Below are 22,707 nucleotides of genomic sequence, written 5' to 3'. Positions count from 1 at the left end.
CGCCTTCTCCAGATCTGTGAGGTTCTGAACCAATTGCTGCTGTGTGTTAATGACCACATTGAGATTCTTCATGTACTGCTCTTGATAGGCAGGCTCCATATCCAGTAGGGTTTGTTGAGCCAAGCCTTGCAAATCATCAACTAGCATTTGTTGGCAGTAGTATACACTTTGTGTCATATGCCATTTTATATCACACTCTAGGACAAAATAATGACTTCTCAGGAAATAACAAAGATACTCCAGTTCCCGATCTAGTATAACAAGAGCCTCTTTCATTTTGTCTTGATGTTGTTTGTCTGATACTTTGGTGTCTGTTTTCATTTGAGCTTCATCAACAGATTTCATCCTATGTAGATTCAGCTTTAATGACACCAAGTGGATCTTACTCAAAAGAACATCTAATTCTGACAAGTCTCTTGATTTCCGTTGATCCAGTTGACTGTCAGTTGCTCTTTGTTCTACACTTGCAGCCATTTCTTGTTGGAAGTTTACAAGTTGTTCCTGCTCTTTGATCAATTTCTCCATCAATGAATGTAACTGACCTGGTAGCATCTCGGTTCTTACCATAGATGAGAGCTCCTCGATTTCCATTGAGATGTGCCTCAAATGCTTAAGAAAAATCAGAACAGTTTTGAAATGAGTGAAAAGTTAGGAATAAAGTGTAATAAAGAGATGGTATGAAGGGACAAATGCAAGTGGAATACAAGGTTGGGGAAACTACCCGAGTAATCAGGGCAGTCACCTGTAAGAAGTTTTGGTTTGTGAAGCTATTTATACACATAGCTGAGGGATCAACCGTAAGTGTTCCTTATAGACTGGTAAAAGGTTGACCAGTAACAACTTATTTTATAAGTTTCAACCAAAGGGAGCTGCTTTTAAAGTGGTGGATTGTTTAGTGAAAGACAAGTAAGCCATCATGTTATCAACCTATAAGGCCTATCCAACAATGTAGCTCAAAACTACATGACACAAGTTGATAATCCTTAACACATTTCGTAGATCATAGTTGATTCCCAGCAATAACACTTGTTTGTTCCCGGTAGGAGTCTTATATGTAAGTTATTTCGCTCATCATGTATTAATTTGCCAGGATTTAGTTAAATTTGTATGCCAATACACCAGATAATTTGTTACAAGTTGAATATTTGTGTAACATATAAATTTGACATTTTAAATTTGAGCATTTGATCAGACAGTTTTACTTTCAATAATCATTGCCATGAAACTTAAGGGTAACAATCTTAACCCCTAGTAGGTATACCGCATCAAAGATGTTTATGCACAGAGGTGGAGACATGATAAGTCAGAGCTTGCTTGATAATATTTGTAAGGCAGAAACTTAAACTTAAAATTGATATTAGTAAAAACCAACCAGTGACAGTTGTAATGGATTTTGTTGTGAAACATTTCGTTTCGAAAGTGTCGTCCTTAAGTTCAACATCCTCTGGATCGGATTCCATTATCACATTATTGTATTTAATTGTGGATAAGGCATCTTTTGTACGCAATAGCAAACTATTTATTAGCAAACCTTTTCTTTTTCCTGCACTTCTCTTGCACTCAGTAGTTCTACTTCTGTGTATTAAAAAAGGCACGCACAAATTAATTGAGTACACCTGTGTATAACTGATAGCAAGAACAATGACAAAATAAACACACTTCTGAGTGTTAATCTAGTTTAAAATGAGCCTCTTTCGTTTTGTCATGATTTTGTTTCTCTGATACTTTGGTGTCTGTTTTCGTTTGAGCTTCATCTACAGATTTAATCCTATGTAGATTCAGCTTCAATGACACCAAGTGAATCTTATTTGAAAGAACATGTAATTCTGACAAGTCTCTTGATGGATGTTGATCCAGTTGACTTTCAGTTGCTCTTTGGTTTACACCTGTAGCCATTTCTTGTCGGAAGTTAACAAGCTAGTTTTTGGAAACTAAATCAATTTCTGCTCTGATGCGGATTGCGCAAAGGTAATAAAGTTCCGAGCATCATTTTGCAACTTACTCCATCAATTTTCTCGGGCGTCATGCAAATTCCATAATTGTTTCGCGAACATCAATTAAATTCCCTAAAAAATGACGTTCGAAACTGGGTGTTTATGACAGGGAAATAAATATTATGGAAGCTTGACAAAGTGTTTATTTTTTGATAGATTTTAGGTACGAGAGGCTGCAATAATCAGGGAAATAACAAATATAAATTATTGACAGAGAATATTTGCTTTGTTTTTCTGAACATGTTTTGCTCTCTTCTGTCAGGCTTATATTTTCTGTGTTTGGTGTTGTGTTTAATTTTTTTGAAAGTATATCAGTTGGCCCTCACCATAGAAAATAATGAATGTTCCTTTTGCTTTACTTGTGCTATTTGTGAACTAATATAACCACAGGTTTCAAGTGCTCGAGACTCTACTTGTTTAACATGACCACTGCAAGATGAAAACTAACTGAACTATCCTTACATGAAATTTTACTAAACCTAAATATGTATAAAATAATTTAACATATCTTAAAAGGTCAAAATAGTTTTTTGAAAGATGAAATTTGAGGTTGTATTATTTACTTACCACGCTGTTCTACACTGAAACTACGTGGAGATGAAGATGACTTTGAAGATCCATAAATGGGGCGCCTTGGACGAATCGGATTATCCTTGGTAAAACAAATCGAGGGGAGAATACAGTAAAAGGTTTTCTACGTCTGTGGTCTTTATTTTGTTCTAAAAAACTGAGATAACGAATAATAAAATGCAACCTGAGTAAACATCAAAGTTTTAACAATACTTAGAGTACAACAACTTAATGTTAGCAAAAAAGGGTAATAATCCATTTGTGTTTTAAATCAAACCAAATCTAAATAAAGAAACCAGTAGTGTAAGATTTCATTTCCCTTCAATGAATAATAAATATTATTTTGAACAATAACTTTTGACTATGGAGTACTACTTTAAACAAAAAAGGACAGGATTTGTTAACATTTTTATCAGAAAATTTGGTGATGGGCATTCCAAGTGTTTTAACGTGCACAACACGTATAATGGTGCCTAAAATATACACCCAGTTTATGGTTTACGAACAATCTTTAGCATTATTAAAGACACTGGACACTCTTTGGTAATTGTCAAAGGCCAGTCTTCTCATTGGTGTATCTCAACATATGCACAAAATACCAAACCTGTGAAAATTTGGTCAAAGTTGCGAGATAATAATGGAAGGAAAATTACTTCTTTCTCGAAAACAACGTTCTTTCAGAGGGAGCTGTTTCTCACAATGTTTTATACTATCAACAGCTATCCGTTGCTTGTTACCGAGTACGTTTTTATTGAAACAATTAGTTTGAGGAATTAACAATAGGTTCACTGCCTCGAGACCTGAATCATCAAAATGTGCATTAGGGGTGGGGTCGGGATAAGCTTGGGCTTGGTTGACATGCGTGTAGGGCAGGAACTGAAACTTGAATTGATAAGTAAACACCAATCAGTTGTAGTGGATTTAACTGTGCAACATTTCGTTTTGAAATTGTCATCCTTAAATTTCGTAACTCACTCTGGATTGGATTCCATTATCACATTATGGTACTTAATTGTGTATTTAAGGCTTAATCTGGAGTAATCTGTGGATTAATCTGTTGTACCCATTAACGAACTTTGTGGTTTTTATTTTTATGTTGTATTAATATTTTTTGGTTAATGAGATTGATCAGTCATAACCTGCATAAAAACCAAATGTTTTAATACATTACATGTATAATATTAGCAACAAACTGTGATAGTGTTTTTTGCTTTCAAACCAAACCAAATAAAAATGAAATCAGTTGACCTTAGTGAAAATAAGTGTTATGAAAAATAACTATTGTTGACTGTGGAGTAATATTTTACAGCAAAAAGTAAAATATGTTAAATAATTTATATGATGAATTTTGGTGATGTGCATTCCAACAGATTCGAAACTGCACTACATGTATTCTTACGGTGCACGAATACACCCACTACATGCTATACAGTGGAAAACAGACTGCTCATATTATTTAAATAGGCTTTTTATATATATTTATCAGGTGATAATTCAAACCTTGTGGAGAGATTTTCCAGGCCTCACAATGTCCTTCTTATGATGTGAATCTGTCGTCGGTTTCCCTTTTTAACATACATGTACAAAGAAAAGAGACTTTGAATAATGAACATCGAAACACAGACACATGAATAATTAAAAAGAAAAAAATACAGAATATTATGCTTTAGCCATGTTAAGCCTTATCTGATGAAGTTGTGCCCTGCTATTAAAACTCAATCAAACTCAACTATTTCTGCAACATGTTTGTTTTCAAAATGTGAACCAGCTTTAGTCTTTCAAAGAATGATACAGGCTTAATAGTCCAGTCAATCTATCAGAAATACTGGCTTGACCTGGACAAAATTGCAACAGAATCGATTTCAACTGTTTTGGGTTCTATAGACACCCAAGTTTAACATATCAAAAGTCCTCACAAATCATGTTTTTCCATTTTCAGCTAATGGCGGAAAGTAATTAACATAATGCAAATTTAAAGGCTTTCTGACACTTGTATTTTGGAGGACTTTTGATATGTTAAACTTGGGTGTCTATAGAACCCATAGCAGTTGAAATCAATTCTGTTGCATTTTTTTCCAGGTCCAGCTGCAGTATGACTGGACTATAGTTGCAATCGATGTCTGTCCAGATTTATTTACTTTCACCTTGTCCCCAAGTAAAGCAAAATATGTTATCACTTTTGTTTCAAATCCGGCTAAAAGAAATGAGAAGAATGTAGGATTGTAATATTCTTTTAATAAGTAATTGTTAGTTGTTAAAACAACTTGCATAATATTTATACGTTTTGTATTGCCAGTTTTGGCATGTATTGCATTTCCACAGTATCTGGTCTCTCCTTGTTTATAAGTTTCCAATCACCAATCATCACCACTAACCTTTGTCTTTGGTTTGTTGTACTTCCTTTGTTCCGGTTGTCCTCACTGGACTCTCAGGAATCTTAGGGATCTCGGCCATTTTGACCTGGTAAAACAAAATATAAAACAACATGTTGGTTTAAACACAGTGGTCACTATTGGTAATTGTCAAAGACCAGTCTTCTCCCTTGGTGACTCTCAACATATGCATAAATGAACAAACCTGTGAACATTTGAGCTCAATTGATCGTCGAAGTTGCGAGATAATAATGAAAGAAAAAAACAGCCTTGTCACACGAAGTTGTGTGCGTTTAGATGGTTGATTTCGAGACCTCAAATTCTAAATCTGAGGTCTCGAAATCAAATTCGTGGAATATTACTTTTTTTTCTCGAAAACTATGTCACTTCAGAGGGAGCCGTTTCTCACAATGTGTTATACTATCAACCTCTCTACCATTTCTCGTCACCAAGTAAGGTTTCATGCTAACAATAAGAGTTTTTAGTAATTACGTGTCCAACCCAATGACTTTAACTTTAAGATGAAGAAGAACTGGGCCAAAATCAACTGATTTAAATGAAGTCGTATGCATATAGGGAAGGAGGCAGAAATACATTTTGGGGCAGTTTAAGGTTATAAGAACACTTCAAAAAGGAATAACTACTGCCGATTATGAAAAGACTGACATATCAAAAAACTAACATTTAGAACACAAACAGCCCAACGGGGTGGGCTAAGATTAGAAGGATTAACCAGCAGAAAACGAAGAAAAGATTTAGGGAAGGCCTACCTTTGTATGGCTTAACTTCTTCAAACTTGGTCTAAGCTAACTCAGCTTGCCCGCCAGGTTACCTTTAAGCAGTTTATCGATGACCAAACATCAAAAATCCAACGATTAAAAGCAAACAGGAAGTGCAAAACACTCCAGTAAAATGGCGGCCTTCCAACTACGTAGAAAAAAATCAAGAGTGATTGCAAAATAACGGGGAATCCCCTACAGCGCGTATTTTTATTAATTGTCGACGTCACGCCAGTCAGTACGGAAGCTTTAAGGGGACATCATTGCCAGAGAAAGAAATAACATTCATATGCGCGGATCCATGGGGCGGGCAAGGGCGCGGGTAACACCCCTAACAATTTAGAGATATAAAAGAGAGGGTTAAAGTGGGGGAGAGGATATTAAAAGCAGTGGACTATTGGTAATTACTCAAATCATTTATTAGCATGAAACCTTGGTAACGAGTAAAGGGGAAAGGTTGATAGTATAAAACATTGTGAGAAACGGCTCCCTCTGAAGTAATGAAGTTTTCTGAGAAAGAATTAATTTTCCACGAGTTTGATTTCGAGACCTCAGATTTAGAACTTGAGGTCTCGAAATCAACCATCTAAACGCACACGACTTCGTGTGACAAGGGTTATTTTTCTTTCATTATTATCTCGCAACTTCGATGACCGATTGAGCTCAAAATTTTCACATTTTTGTTATTTTATGCATATGTTGAGATACACCAACTCTGAAGGCTAGTCTTTTACAATTACCAATAGTGTCCACTGCCATTAAACATACACACAAAATTACCAGTTACAAAATATATAGATACAAAAGGGGTTACAAATTAAAATATGTTTTCTTCGATTCAATATAAAGACCCAAATAAATGCGTCTGTAGCACCCCTTGTCACGTGTGCATTGTCAATTGATTTCACCATACCTTGATCTAGACAAAAAAGAACAGCATAACAGCAAACTGTCGAAGCGTATCGAAAGGAAACTACGTGATTCCAGTTCTCATGTCATTTTCTGTTGCTGAGTACATTGAGCCCTTATCAAAACCAAAATTGATTGTTGGTTACAATAAATCATAACAATGTCAACGCCGCAACAGCAACAGAGTTCCAGCTTGTAGTTTCAATTAAGAAAATGAGGTAACACAACTAAAATGCATACAAAGCTAAAGACAGCAACGAGCTCAAAGAAATCAACTAGAACAGTTCAATTAGTTTGCATCTAAACAGAGAATGATTTGTGAAGATTAAAATACTTAAAAAAATACTAGATAGTGGGTGCGTTCGATTAGCTTCCCTGGGTTGACCCCGGTCTGCCCCCTAGGTTCGAATAGCTTTGACGTCATTCAAGGGGGCCTACCCGGGTCCACCCCCAGTGCCCCGCTTGTGGAACGGGTCACTTGGGATAGTAGTCTGGTTCCCAGACCCAAAAATCTCCGACATAGGCTCTGTCGAATTTAGGATTTTTAACAAGAGAGTAAGAGACGTCAAGGAATCTTTGGTCAGGGGACCAGACTATTGGGAATGGCCCGAGGTGCATGACGAAACCACGAGAGGGCGAGTGATCGTTCGATTAGGCCACATAAAAAAAAATGTTAATCGTCCCCGCCCGACCGTTCAAAACCCCCCGACCCCATTTTTTTTTTAATCATAAAAAACAACCTTTTCAATGATATTTTTTTCAAAATGTACAGGTTGAAAAGATGTTTTAAGAAGGTTTTTATTCATGTTGGCAAAGCAAGAACAATTCTTCAAATCTTTACTTGGGCTACACTGTGCTTAGGTGCATCTAGGAGTTAAATTTGTTTGACAAAACTATTGAAAACATCAAAAACACACAAACCCTCTGTTTTATAGTGATTGCGATGATTTCTTTATTCTTGATTTCATATTTGGGATGTCAACCAAAATTTTAAAAATAAAACCTCACTCCCTCCCCCATCCGCAAAAAAAAAAGGGACGACCAACAATTTTTTTATGTGGCCTTAGCTCTTGTCAGGGCTCACCCGAGTAAGCACTGCGGGGTCGACACGCAGGGAAGCTATAAATCGAACGCACCTACTCTAACAAAAACCCGTCTTCTGTCTTATACAAATAACTGCATTTATTTAACCCATGTAAGCAAATTTGCTGTGGAGTTTATATTTCTTACACTGCTATAGTACTCACCTTATTGTAGCAAGGGTCCTTGCTGTATGGTCAGACAATGCTTGTGCCTCCACCACCGGCTCGCCCGCCTGTACTAGGGTGACCCTACCATGTAAATAATGCATCTGATAGTTTTGAACTTTAGTGAAGTACTACTTCGTAACGTCAAAGAGTGCGCAGTATCTGGCAGACTAGGAAAATGCAAAGTAAGTATTTTACGATTAATGACCCAACTTTGCTCTACGATATACCTAACGGAAAACATTTTCTGTTTAGCGCCACCACCTTTTCATTCGATATGAAATATTAATTATAGTATATAATTTACCTCAATGAGATATCCATTTTTGTATAAACAAAAATGAGTGTAAAAGTGGTGGCGCCATACGGAAAGTAATCCGGATACAGCATTGTGCAGCCTAGCCCTGGTATAACGTCAGTCAGTGCCACTGAGGGGTCAAACATGGGCTAGGTGCAGCCGCATTCGGTTTACGGTGTGTGGCAATGTTGATCAGTATTCCACGTCATCAATTTTATTCAACATCCACCAGCGCACTGCAAGCCCCAAATACAAGGGCATGTTACACCATGGCGTATATATATGTGCATGATGTCAATTTTGATAAAATGTTTCTGATTTTGGAAACTGTTTTACCATTTCACCATTTACCAAGTGTTATACTTATCTCCCTGTTGTCAAGTATAAAATCTATATGAATGCATTGTTCAAATAGGGCCTGTTGTACTTCCTATACTTGAGTATGGTGTCTTGTTTGTTTGAAGATAGTATGAACTGTTCGTTCAAGCCAACACCATCTTGTTAAAGGAACACGTTGGATCGGTCGAGTTGGTCTTTGAAAAGCATTAAATTTGTAACCGTTTGTTATGAAATGCATATGGGTGGAAAGATGTGTCAAAGTAGAATACAATGATCCACACAAACATGCCTCTAAATTGCGCGGTTTTCCTTTTACCTCGTCGACTAACACGGTCAGCCATTTATTGGAGTCAACTTTTTGACTACCATAAATGGCCGACCGTGTTAGTTCGCAAAGTAAAAGGAAACCCACGCAATTTCAAGGCAATGTTGTGTGGATCATTGTGTTCTACTTTTAAAACATCTTTCCACCCATATGCATTTCATAACAAACGGTTACAAATGCTTTTCAAAGACAAACTCGACCGATCCAAGGCAACGTGTTCCTTTAAAGGTCAGCCCTTGAACATTGAACTTGAACTTTGTCTGGTGCAAATGTTTTCAGCTAGCTCTGACTGTGGAGAAACTAACCGCACAAACAGAAAAAAAAAACCATTATGTTCACTGAACAATGTACAGTTTGCAAAGGGTTTAGGCAAAGCCATTTTTCAAAAGAATATACAGAGTTTAAAGACAGTGGACACTATTGGTAGTCTTCACAGTTGGTGTATCTCAACATCTGCATAAAATAACAAACCAGTGAAAATTTGAGCTCAATCGGTCGTCGAAGTTGCGAGATAATAATGAAAGAAAAAACACCCATGTCACACGAAGTTGTGTGCTTTTCGATGCTTGATTTCGAGACCTCAAATTTTCTTTCTCGAAAACTACGTCACTTCAGAGTGAGCTGTTTCTCACAATGTTTTATACTATCAACCTCTGCACATTACTCGTTATCAAGAAAGATTTTATGATCGTAATTATTTTGAGTAATTACCAATAGTGTCCACTGCCTTTAATAGTCTTCCAGTTGGGAACTCTATGCCTGGTGCATAACTGTCTAAAGAAAAAAAGGACCTTATTATTTACATTAAGGTCCAGTGCAAGTTGATGCCATTAGTAATAATTCAGTCTGATAAATATTTTCATCGGAAACTTTGAAATAAAAGTAAATGCATAATTTTAAGTCCTCTTATTCAACGGTGTTGTGTTTAATGCAATCGAAAACAACAAAATATAATTGTTAGCTTCAATGAAAATCCCAACTTAAATAAACCTCGCCTGGAATTTTATCTTTGTGAGGACAAGCCTATTTCCATTTTTGTATTGCAAAGGGCACATCTATATTGGAAAAACTATGTTACATGTTGAAGGGGCACCAAGGCCCACATAACATACATTTTAAAGCCATTATACACTTTCGGTACAGAAAAAAAAAAAAAAAAAAAAAAGTTCACAGATTTACAAATAATTTGCAGGGTTTACGGAAGGTAATGGTGAAAGACTTCTCTTGAAATATTATTCCATGAAATGCTCTACTTTTTGAGGAAACGATAACAAAATATCAATTCTCGATACCGAGAATTACGGACTTATTTTAAACACATGTCATGACACGGCGAAACGTGCGGCAACAAGGGTGGGTTTTCCCGTTATTTTCTCCCGACTCCGATGACCGATTGAGCCTAAATTTTCACAGGTTTGTTATTTTATATTTAAGTTGTGATACACGAAGTGTTGGCCTTGGACAATACTGTTTACCGAAAGTGTCCAATGGCTTTAATAGAACTTTTCACAAGTAGATTTTTTATTTGATTCCAATATCAGTTTAACCGAAATTATCGGTGCTCGTTGAAACCCCCTTTTTTTTCAAGATTGAAGTTTTGTTTTCACGATGGGAGCAAGGTGGATACATGGATGAAAAGATCTGATCAAGATGTCCTCTCCAAGAAGATCGACTAATTATGACAATCACCCCATGGGATGGGTGATAATAGGAGCTTCATTTATCACAAATGTTATTTTAATGGGTAACGTGAAAGCATTGGGAGTTCTCCTCATTGCTATAGAGGCTGACTTCAGTAGTCATCTGTGGCTGATTGGATGGATTGCAACGTTGCACAGTATGCTCAAAAACGTTTTAGGTGAGTTAATTAAAACGCTCCATGTTGTTCTTAAAGGTCCCCTATGGCAATAAGCGTAAGTTGTTGTTGGGGTTATCCTTGGATAGTTTTGTCCAGTATTTCTTTCTTGGTTCTATTTGGGTTTAACTTATGTCATTTTGTATTCCCCTGTTGTTGTGTGTGTATTTTTGGCCTGTTCTTGCTCTTTACTTTATCCGAATAAATAAATAAATTCAATCAATCAACCATTTGATATCGTTGAGATGTTGTTATTGTACACTGAACAGTTTGACTATGGGTCAGTGATTCACAACGAACCGTGAATTTAGGAGATCAACGCGAGGACACCAGCCAATCCTCAACAAGGACACTTTATCCAAGCATGCATGGCTTGATATAGACTTGTGGACAAGTCGTTAAGTCTAGGCTTGATATGGTGAATGGTGACTTTGTCCTTGTGTTAGGGCCTGACTCAATCACCTTATCGGCTTGGATCTATTATTATTGCACTTGGGGAACTAAACATGTATGATTCCTTTTTGGGGGTCAATTTATGGGTCTATAAAACACTTGCTCTAATATAGGGAACTTAGTAAATTGTTTTAATATAAAAAACATGGGGGAGTAAAAAACCTTTGTTTACAAGCAGTATCTAACACAATAAACCCAAGTGACTCGGGACTCAGTTATTGTGCGCATTTCACCATAACATGTTCAACAGCGCATTAAAAAATAAAATAAACAGCACAAACATTAGACTAGATGACAAGTCGTCGGGCGCTGCCTATTAATTTTGTTACTAACACACATTCTGCGCTCCACGCAACAGTCACAGTGCGATTATACACATGCAACGGTTAGAGGAAGCGCGTGACTCTCACACACATACTGGGATCGAGGATGAGTGTACCGTCCCCGTGACCACACCGCGCTTAACAATTACCGACTTGATTTCAAGATTACACAAAAATCACCACACGCGAGAAAAACAGCAATGAGTAAAAAAAATCAAAAATATTACACATAAAATAACAAATTGGTCGAAAGCTTGTTTAAAAAGAAAAGACTGCCACAGTCTGAAGACCACCGACTTTAATATGGATTTAAAATGCGCACTTATCAAAAACTTATCAAGGCGCCCACACAAAAAGAAAACATACCATTGAAAATGAAGAATAAACATAATTGTGCCGGATACGAATTGGTTTTTAAGGCTAAGCTTCTTAAAAACCGTAAAAGACTGAATTAATTGAATGTCTGATGGTATGATTGCAAAGTGTCGGCACTTGACACAGACTTGACGCAGATAACTCGACTACAAATCTGGATTTAGGGGCTTCTTCGTCCGTACATGTACATTGGATACCGTTATACCAAAGCATTTGATAACTTTAAGCTCTGGCATTGGATCAGCTCCATTATTTCTTTAGCAATATTATGATTTTAACATTCTTGTAGATTGGTGTTATCTGGGGTCTGACGACCGTAGGAAGGAATTAAACCACCTATATACCTTATGCACATGATTTCATATCACCTAGAGTTAAAAAAAAATGCGACCGGTGTCATTGGCCAAACCTGTGGGCCGCGCGTACAAATCTTTGCGTTTTGATTGTACGTCGTCGTTTTACCTCTAAGATAGCGGCTTGATGACGTCAATGCATAAAGATCTATTTTGTAGAAAATGTGATTTTATGTTCTCAATTTTATTCCAGTCTGACTTTAAGGAGCAAAGATTTTCCAATGCCACTAAATACAAGTTTAGTGGACAGGGAAACTCACACTCACTGTAAAATAAATCCCGTAACATTGCCAGGTAAAGTGCGGTTTCACAGTGGAAGTTTCGCAAACTGCCCTCTCACTGCACAATTTACAAAACGTCCCCAGTAAAGTTTATGGTGATTTAACAGGCACCCTAGCTGCCAGGTAAAGGACCGTAAATTTTACGGGATTTTTCTTTTACAGTAATAAAAGCACTTTCATGGTATTTTCATATTTTTGTTCCCCCACAGGCCCACTCATCACAGTCCTTATTCGGATCCTTGGGAGCCGTTTCGTCTTCATCTCTGGGGGCATTTTTGGAGGTATTGGACTAACCTTAGCATCTCAGTCAACCAGTGTCGTGCAACTTGCCATTTGCCTTGTTCTGGTGTCAGGTAACAATTTCTTCAACAAAACAAACACAAAATATGATTTTGTATGGTCTCTAATCATCTTACAAAAGTGAAATAATCAAACATGAGATCAGAGAAAAATCAAATGGTCCTCATTGTGATTTGAACCCATGACCCCCTGACACTCCGGGCAGATGCTCTACCAACTGAACTTTAAGGCACAGCAGTGTACTCCCTCATGCTTTCCCTATGAACCACATTTTCCTCCCGGTTGCATGGATGCGCAACTGGGCAAAACACAATGGGTTCAAATCCCAATGAGGACCATTTGATTTTTCTATCATCCCATGTTTGGTTATTAAAAAAAACACAACTTAAAAGACATATCTGTTTTGAATTGGTCTTGCACGCCTTGCCCAGCGTCTCAAAATTCTCCTTTTGTCCCATTGACCCCCTTGCACGCACGTCACACACAGCGACTGTGCCATACTCACCATTTTGGTGGGCAGTAGGTTTACGTGTAAACGCCGCGTCGCCTATCAGTGCGCACTTCAATGAGGGTGCGTTCGTTTAGCTTCCCTGTGTCGACCCGGTCTGCCCCCGGTGCGTTCGAAAAGCTTTGAATTCATTCCAGGGGCTCACCTTGGACAGCCCCCGGTGCCCTGCTTGTGGAGTGGGTCACTTGGGAATGACCCGAGTAGATGACGTTACCACGTACGAGAGGGCGAGTGTGATCGTTCGATTAGCTCTTGTCAGGGGCTCACCCGAGTGAGCACCGCGGGGTCGACCCAGGGAAGCCAATCGAACGCACCCTGAATAACGCACAGTGACATTGCCCACCAGTATGGCGTCCAAAATTATTTTGATGAAGACGTCAGGTGAATAGACCCTTCCCATGAAATATGTAAATTGCACATAGCGCGTGCGCACTAACATTTTGGTTGGCAAAATGAGGGAACATCGCGCTGTTTTGTACACGGCTAATGGGTGCGTGACGCAGACGCGATTGCGCGTCTGCTTAGTGCACAACTCTATGGCGTTTGCCAACCAACAGGGTATGTACGTATGCGTGAATGAATTTAGCATATTTCATGGGAAGGGTCCATTGGGTCAATACATTCTGTAATTTAAATAGTTTCAAGGAATTGATCAGCAGATCTGTTTTCTTTTCAGGTGTCGGAACAGCATTCAGTGGGTTTTGTGCCTTTGCTTTAATGGCATCATATTTCGAGGAACGGTACTCGGTAGCTAATGCTATATCAACAGCGGGCTTTCCCATCGGTATGGTAGTGGTCGGTCCTGTTACCCAGATCCTACTAGACACATATGGTTGGCGAGGAGTTGTTCTTTTGTTGGGAGGGCTTTCCTTCAATCTTGTAGCCTTCGGAGCATTGGTGACAACGAATATTGTACCATCAAGTTCTAAAAGATACAAAGAGGTTGCCATAAGTGATAAGGATGAGGCTAGCCGTAAGAAGACTGAAGAGGAAGTGCCTACAGATTCTGGCTCTATTATCGAACTCTCAACTAAAGACGATGAGAGAAAACAGGATACTACAAGCCATCCTGACTTCCTTTCCTGCCAGAAATTTTCTACCATGATGGATTTTTCAGTTTTGGCAAATCCTAGATTTATTTTAGTGACATTGGCACGATGCTGTTCTGAGCTTTGTTATACCTGCTGGGTGGTGTTCATGGTATCTCATGGTCAGTTTCAGGGATTGAGTTACGTGCATTCGTCTTTACTCCCCACAGCATTTGGAGCTGGAAATGTTCTAGGCAAGTTAGTGGTTCCGCTAGTAGAGAAGAATGGCTTCAATCCAGCCTCGCTACGTTTGGCGTTCTTTGTGTGTAGTCTCTTGGGTGTTTCATTTACTCTTACTGCTTTGGTTAACTCATTTGCTGGCCAGATGGTATCTTCAGCTAGCATAGGATTTGGTTTCGGTGTTTTCTTTCAAGCGAATGATTCTTTAACTAAGACACTTGCAGATGACGATCGGATCATTAATATTCTGGGATGGCGAGTGTTGTTCGGTGGTTTCGCGGGAATCTTCGGCGGATTACTTGGAGGTAAGTCAACTTTAGATTTCAAATAATTTGCTCTCATATTTCATACTGTAAGTTATGTTTGATTGGTGTCCATAATAACCTTTAAAGCCAATGTACATGTTTGGTAATTGTCAAAGACTAGTGGTGTATCCCATCATAACCATAAAATAACAAATATGTGAAAATTTGGGCTCAACTCGTCATCGAAGTTGCGAGAAGATAATGAAAGAAAAAACACCCTTGTTGGACGAATTTGTGTGCTTTCAGATAGGAATAAAAGACTTCTAGCTAGAAGTTTGTTTTATTATTTTAGGGAGAAATTACCTCTTTCTCAAAAACTACGTTACTTCAGAGGGAGTCATTTCCCACAATGTTTTATACTATCAACAGCTCTCCATTGCTTGTAACCAAGACCGTTTTTAAGTTAATATTTGTTTTGAGTAATTACCAAACGTGTACCTTCCCTTTAATATTGTCTGTTTCTACAATTGTGGCATCAGGAGATTAACTTGATAGTAATTTACTTTACTTCTTTTGAAATCCATCAGGGGTGCTCTTTTTTTTTGTTTTCTCTCCTGTGTGTATACTTATGTTTTCGGTATCGTTTTTATATTTTTTTTACTTTTCATTTTTACATGTTAAATTATTTAAAGGCACTGGACACTATTGGTAATTACTCAAAACAATTGATAGCATAAACAGTATTTATGTTATAACGAGCAATGGAGAGCTGTTGATTGAATGCAAACATTGTGAGAAACAGCTCCCTCTCAAGTGACGTGTTTTTGAGAAAGAATCAGTTTCCAACTAAAACATTTGAATTGATTTCGAGACCTCAGGTCTCGAAATCCAGCATCCGAAAGCACACAACTAAGGCCGCAAGGTTGTTTTTCTTCCAATAATTGTTATCTCGCAACTTCGACGGCCAATTGAGCTCAAATTTTCACAGGTTTGTTATTTTATGCATATGTTGAGATATACCAACTGTGAAGTCTTTGACAATAACCAATAGTGTCCTGTGTCTATATTAAAAGTGAATAGAATTAATAAGTGAGTCTAAAAACCAGAACATGGTTTGAACATGAAGGACGGTTTTTTTTGAGATGTGGTGTTGTTTTATCGAACACACTCGCATGATCTTGGGAGAAGATTTTTGGGGTGAACATGTTTTTGATGAAGGTAATTGGCGTGTTTTTAACATGAAAGTACCTGTTTGAAACTGTTTATGTATAAAGATTACTGGCCCTTGCTTTGTGCACATATTTTAGCAATAACTTTGCTAAAATTGAAGTTATCAAGGCCATTTCATTCTGGATCGTTTTGAATTATTGGTGAAGATTTAACTACGGGTGTTTAAAACAAATTAGTATACATTTTGAAAATTGTATCTGAAATTGACGTTTTATAAGTTTACAAAAATCGGGCACTATTGATTGTCCAAGGTCATGCATTTTAATTTTACCATGTCAACCCTTTGATTTACGCCTTATTTGTATAGGCTTCGCCACAAAAGTGAAATGGTTCAAACAGAATCGAACGCCATAGTGAAGGTTGAAAAAAGGTGTTTGCTAGTGCAAGTTATGTCAATTGTTATTAAAGGCAGTGGACACTATTGGTAATTGTCAAAGACAAGCCTTCACAGTTGGTGTATCTCAACATATGCATAAAACAACAAGCCTCTGAAAATTTGAGCTTAATCGGTCATCGAACTTGCGAGAAAATGATGAAAGGAAAAAACACACTTGTCACACGAAGTTGTGTGCGTTTAGATGGTTGATTTCGAGACCTCAAGTTCTAAACCCGAGGTCTTGAAATCAAATTCGCGGAAAATTACTTCTTTCTCAAAAACTATGGCACCTCAGAGGGAGCCGTTACTCACGATGTTTTATACCATCAACCTCTCCCCATTACTCGTCACCAAGAAAGGTTTTATGGCAATAAATACATTGAGTAATTACGAATAGTGTCCACTGCCTTTAAAGACACTGGACACCTTTGGTAATTTTTAGACCTGTAACGAATCCACGGTTGAGTGTAGATTCATAACGAATCAAGGGTTGAGTGTAGATTAACACTCACGTGTAAACGAATCTAAAACAGAATCATAACAAAAACATTCTACACCTTCATCAATAGAGTGAGGCCATAAAAATAGTTTAAAGACACTATGGACACTACCGGTATTGGTAATTGTAAAAACAACGAACCTGTGATAAATTGAGCTCAATTGGTCGTGGAAGTTGCGAGATAATAATGAAAGAAAAAAAAACACTCATTGACACACGAAGTTGTGTCCTTTCAAATGCTTGATGGTGCACCTCGAGACCCCAACATCTATTGCTGAGGACTGGAAATCAAATTCGTGGAAAATTACTTCTTTCTAGAAAACTACATTACTTCAAAGGGAGCCGTTTCTCAGAATGTTTTATACTATCAACAGCTCCCCATTACTCGTTACCAAGTAAGGTTTTAACTAACACTTATTTTGAGTAATTACCAATAGTGTCCAGTGCCTTTAATAAATTCACATGTTAAAATGCCTTTAACTTGTAGGTCGCAGTTTTCTGCTAGATAACACGAGGTGCGTGGTGACCTTGCTCGTTCAATGACCCACATATTTTTATCATCAAGGATAAACCTATTCACTGTTATTTTTCTTTTGTTATATTTAAAGGTTGGCTGTATGAATGGACAGGAAGTTTTCAAATCACGCTGTTTGCATTTGCTGGTTTGACACTTCTGCCGATACCACTGTATTGTATTGACTCTATGTATGCAAAGAAGAAAAACTCTTAGGATGGTTGTTTAGATTTCAAACCACCATGGAACGACATATTGTCCCACGGAGCTCTGTTCGCCGGAGATTCGGCCCAAAATGGGATTCAAAATGGGATATTAACCCATTTTGCGTTGTTTATAGATTCATTGCCCCTTTGACTTGTTGTTGTTGTGTAGGTTTTATTCCTTTTAACAAAATATATTTGCCTGTTAAATTTTCTAAATTTCTTGTTTAATCTTGTTATTTATTTGTATTCCATTGTACATTGTAATAACCGTGCAATTCAGCGTCCAGCTGCGAATTGGTCTAATATGAGTACATGATTTATAAGATGGGCTGGAGGAGCACGATTCAAAAGAGTGCGCTCTCTGAGGGCGCTATATAGGAAGAACCACCGGGGAAGAGGTGGTGGGAGGGGGGATGCACAGAGTATCCCCTGCCGGTACGAGACAAAGCAACTGTTCTGAACTGTTGAGAATTAATGTCAAATACATCCTTGAGTGGCTGTACACAAATATGTTATGATGCATCCTTTAGTGGAAGTCAGTTTTAGCGACTGGCTAATTGTGTATTGGCAAATGAAACGTATGATTTTCTATAGTATCTGATTTTTAATGAGATCTGATGTACAATCTGATGCCCTATGTCGGCCTACTGACACTATTGGTATTAAAGACCAGTCTTCACACTGGGTGTATCTCAACAAATTCATAAAATAACAAACCTGTGAACATTTTCACTCGATTGGTTATCAAAGTTTCGAGATAATGGAAGAAAAAACACCATTGACACACGAAGTTGTGTGCTTTCGGAACCTCAAACTCTAATTCTGAGGTCTCGAAGTCAAATTCAAATATTTTGGAGGAAAATTACTTCTTTCTCGATAACTACGTTACTTTAGAGGGAGCCGTTTCACACAATGTTTTATTCCGTCAACAGCTCTCCATTGCTTGTTACCAAGTAAGTTTTTATGCTGACAATTATTTTGAGTAATTGCCAATAGTGTCCAGTGCCTTTAATATTTTCCGTATTACGTAAGTGAATGTTTCCCAAAATGCCTGCGGCAGGAGTTTACCAAAATGAATACAACATTTCTGGAAAAAAAATCATCATTATTATTGATTTGCTAATCCATGGAGAGTTACACATGAGTACGTGCCGATGACATTCAAAGATGGCTCTACAAACATTGTATTTAATTTAGTCAAATGTATGCTGGTTGCTGCTGAGGTTAGCTACTGCAATCTTTATATATAGATGTTAAATTTGCTAGGGGAAAACAAATATTAATTTTGGATTTTACCCATACACCAATGTGTGTGTTAGCACATACTCAGTACTTCCCCCCCCCCCCCGAGTCCTGTGAACAAAATATCACAGGCATATTACTCGGGTTGAATTTGAACCCACGACCTTTGCAATTCTAGAGCAGTGTCATACCAACTACAGAGCAGTATTTGTTTGCCAAGGTGGACTGTATGCATTGTGATTGTCTGTTGATACATAATACGTTCACCTGTTTTGATTCAGTTGTAGGCCTAGATACTTTCAACAATTGCAGAATGTGGATGACAATGGTACTAAAGCATACCAATACAGGAAACAAAAGGGTTGATTACATACCACGGTTCCGAGAAGAAAGACCACAATGGACGACTGGAAGCTGACCAAGGCTGGATGAGTTTCAGACCGGAGTACTGATGGATTTGTAGATTCGTACACTCATGTAGCTGTAGATTTTCGGGACCCGTAGGGTTGGGAAAAACGCCATGTTGTGATCAGATGTTGGAGATTTGGCCGTAAGTTTTCCTTAAAAATCGGATTCTCCACAATTTGTGACACTCAATAAAATAAGGGTCGTTATCTCTCTGGGGATGGATTCGGCTTCTGCTATTGTTTTACTATCTGTAAGAATGAAGACAACCGAAGTACATGTTATAGAGCTGTCTTCATAAGAATTATGGCATAAATTAAACACTTTACAGTAAATCATAGTCCTATCAAAGTTACTTAAAATAAATGACCAATGAATAATCAGAACACTTCATAACTGAAAACGACTTATATATGCAAATACGTTTGCAATTCCCGCCATGTCTCTGTGGGCCGCGCCATCTTGGAATACTATTTACATCAGCAATGTTTACAAAACGGTAACCAAACTAAGAGCATAAATGGCAGATTCTAAGGACAATAATTTCCCGATCTTGTGTGTAATGAACAACAAGCTGACACATAAACTCAAACAACTTTAGAAATAGAAATTTATAATACAAAAAGGGGAAAATCACCTGTAACAATGAAGAAAATCGAAGTACATGTTTACAGCTGTCTTTACAGGAAATATGGGAGCACCCGGAAACCTGACGTTGAGGGCGCAGGAAGAAACTAAATTTGATAAAACCAAAAAAATTAAGGGGGGTGGGCATATTTTTTTTAACTGTCACGTTAATTAATCGAACCAAGAATGTTTTTTCAAGGTCGTAACAGGCGTGTGTGGAACGCGAAAGAGGCAAATGTTCCGATCAACACATCGATCGGCCTTTTGCATCAATCGATCGATCGAAAACTTATTTCGCGGGTGGGCCACTGTAGGTCTTTAAGCATGGATGTAACACTGCTGGATGAGGTAGTTACCGATGACACAGCGAGCATCTATACGTTGGTGTGTGGATCCCGCAGAGAAGAAGATGCATACTGTACAATCGGCCGAACAAGTGTTTAAAGGCAGTGAATTGGTAATTACTCAAAATAGTTATCACTATAAAACCTTTCTTGATTACGAGTACTGGGGAGAAGTTGATGGAATAAAACATTGCGAGAAACAGCTCCCTCTGAAGTGACGTAGTTTTCAAGAAAGAAGTAATTTTCCACGAATTTGATTTCGAGACCTCAAGTTTAGAATTTGAGGTCTCGAAATCAAGCATCAGAAAGCACACAACTTCGTGTAACAATAGTGATTTTTTCTTTCGTTATTTTCTCGCAAATTCGACGACCGATTGAGCTCAAATTTTCACAGGTTTGTTATGTTATGCATATGTTGAGATACACCAAGTGAGAAGACTGGTCTTTGACAGTTACCAATTGTGTCCACTGTCTTTAATGTTGCCTGCAATGTGTCCAATCAAATTAGTGTCGTTTAAAATAAAATTACAACAAGCTTTAAACTTCATACAGGCAAAAAAGCCAACGTTTATTAATCTCTTATACAAATTATTATATGCCAACACCCAAGTGTTCATAAATCAATACGTCAAACTGTTTTCCTTTCTTTAAAATTCATGTATTCAAATTATAAAATAATTATGACGAGTGCTAGAGCTCGTCGAACCGGTTTGCATTGACACCGGGACACCCTCGTGGGCCTCGACGGAGCTCCAACCCCCACACACCGACAGGACCGAAATGGTCGGGTTTCCCAGTACGGGGGAAGCAGTTTAGATCATAACAACGTAATATGGACACTGACTCCAAGTCCGTTTTTACACCGTTAACCCGTTTCTACATGATAATAATACATTGTTAATACTTGTTATTAAATTTTCACTGCGCTCTGTCCAACCATGACCAGCATGGAGGCCACACCAATAAAAAAATACCAGAAAGGCATCCTGTCCCATTAACTAACCGCGTAGGGACTTCATGTTCATAATACCCAACCGTTTGTCTTCTTCGCCTCACTCTCGGACTCGACATTGGCCTCGGAGACCAATGACGCGGACGCGACCTCCGAGACACTGGAATCAACTAAATACAACACTCTTCCACCAATTGAAGCACTCTGGATATATGGTTCATAATTACTAAATTTGAGCAGTTTTGTTTATGTGCTTAGATAAAAACCGCTTCTTTAAAGACACTCGACACTATTGGTAATTGTCAAAGACTAGTCTTCACAGTAAGTTGGTGTATCTCCACATATGCATAAAGTAACAAACCTGTGAAAATTTGAGCTCAATCGGTCGTCGTAGTTGCGAGATATTAATGAAAGAAGAAAACGCCCTCGTTGCACCATGGTCACACGAAGTTGTGTGCTTTCAGATGCTTGATTTCGAGACCTCAAATTCTAAATCTGAGGTCTCGAAATCAAATTCGTGGAAAATTACTTCTTTCTCGAAAACTACGTCACTTCAGAGGGAGCTGTTTCTCACAATGTTATATACTATCAACCTCTCCCCAGATACTCGTAATCAAGAAAGTTTTTATGATTTAAAAATTGTTTAATAATTATTTTGAGTAATTAACAGTAGTGTCCACTGCCTTTAAACACTTGTTTATGTATCAATACTAACTAGTCTTGGCCGTCACCTCCTTTTATATGATCTTATGATCTTGGTCTTTTCCTCAGAGACCATGACTCAACTACAACCCAACTTCCACCAATTAAAAACACTCCCGTGTTGTTCGTATTACTAATTGTGAGCGGTTTTGTTTATGTGCTTATAGACATAATAAAACCGGTTTTAAACACTTAATGTTGATGTATGTCCATAATAACTAGCATAGGCCATCACCTCCTTCATCTAATACCTATGGACTCTAATTTCGTTCTAATAAGAAAAAGTTGTTTGTTATTCCACCAGTGATGACCAAATCATTTGGTGAACGCAGCTTCGTTCACACTGCCTCAACCTTATGGAACAATCTCCCGGAACACATAAAAAACATTGATTCCATTATTAGGTTTAAGATTGCTTTAAAGACGCACTTATTTATCATTTAATTCATCCATTTTGTTTGTTACCCAGTACATCTTGTCTTTGTATTCTGTTGTGTTTTTCTCAGAAGCACTTAGGGACAGTGTTTGATTTCTATGTGTTATGCGCTATATAAGAATGGTTAATTATTATTAGCTGTTCCGAACTTTCAGTCGGAACAGCTATTGTTTTCGTCCAGATTATTATTTGTTTTTATTATTATTATTATTATTATTATTATTATTCTTTGTTTCTACCAAAAACCCATTGACTTAACACATGAACTTTCTTAATAACATAATATTAATTTACCATTATAAGAAACAAGTAAATGATATACCACATGAAAGCCTATGATTTGACTTACTTTTTAAATGTCGTTTGATTAAAATTCTAAT

At 37.7% G+C, this 22,707-nt stretch overlaps 1 protein-coding gene across 1 annotated transcript; it reads left to right on the top strand.

The window, feature by feature from the left end:
• Positions 1–7,767: 7,767 nt before the first annotated feature.
• Positions 7,768–18,335, top strand: LOC117301509 (monocarboxylate transporter 5-like). The gene is made up of 5 exons (XM_033785532.1): positions 7,768–8,056; positions 10,422–10,691; positions 12,683–12,826; positions 13,958–14,854; positions 17,508–18,335. The coding sequence occupies exons 2-5, from the start codon at positions 10,484–10,486 to the stop codon at positions 17,627–17,629; spliced, it is 1,371 nt and encodes a 456-aa protein (XP_033641423.1). The 5' UTR covers positions 7,768–8,056; positions 10,422–10,483; the 3' UTR covers positions 17,630–18,335.
• Positions 18,336–22,707: the final 4,372 nt, after the last annotated feature.

The sequence above is a fragment of the Asterias rubens genome, chromosome 17 (genome assembly GCF_902459465.1).
Source record: "Asterias rubens chromosome 17, eAstRub1.3, whole genome shotgun sequence".
Classification (NCBI taxonomy): domain Eukaryota; kingdom Metazoa; phylum Echinodermata; class Asteroidea; order Forcipulatida; family Asteriidae; genus Asterias; species Asterias rubens.
This window is presented reverse-complemented; position numbering and strand designations above follow the sequence as displayed.

What these genes read in the sequence shown, in the direction of transcription:
- LOC117301509 (XM_033785532.1), top strand. Translation starts at nt 10,484, where the DNA reads ATGTCCTCTCCAAGAAGATCGACTAATTATGACAATCACCCCATGGGA. An exon ending in TTGCCTTGTTCTGGTGTCAG is followed by an intron (nt 12,827 to 13,957) that starts GTAACAATTTCT and finishes TTTTCTTTTCAG; the next exon opens with GTGTCGGAACAGCATTCAGT. An exon ending in CTTCGGCGGATTACTTGGAG is followed by an intron (nt 14,855 to 17,507) that starts GTAAGTCAACTT and finishes TTATATTTAAAG; the next exon opens with GTTGGCTGTATGAATGGACA.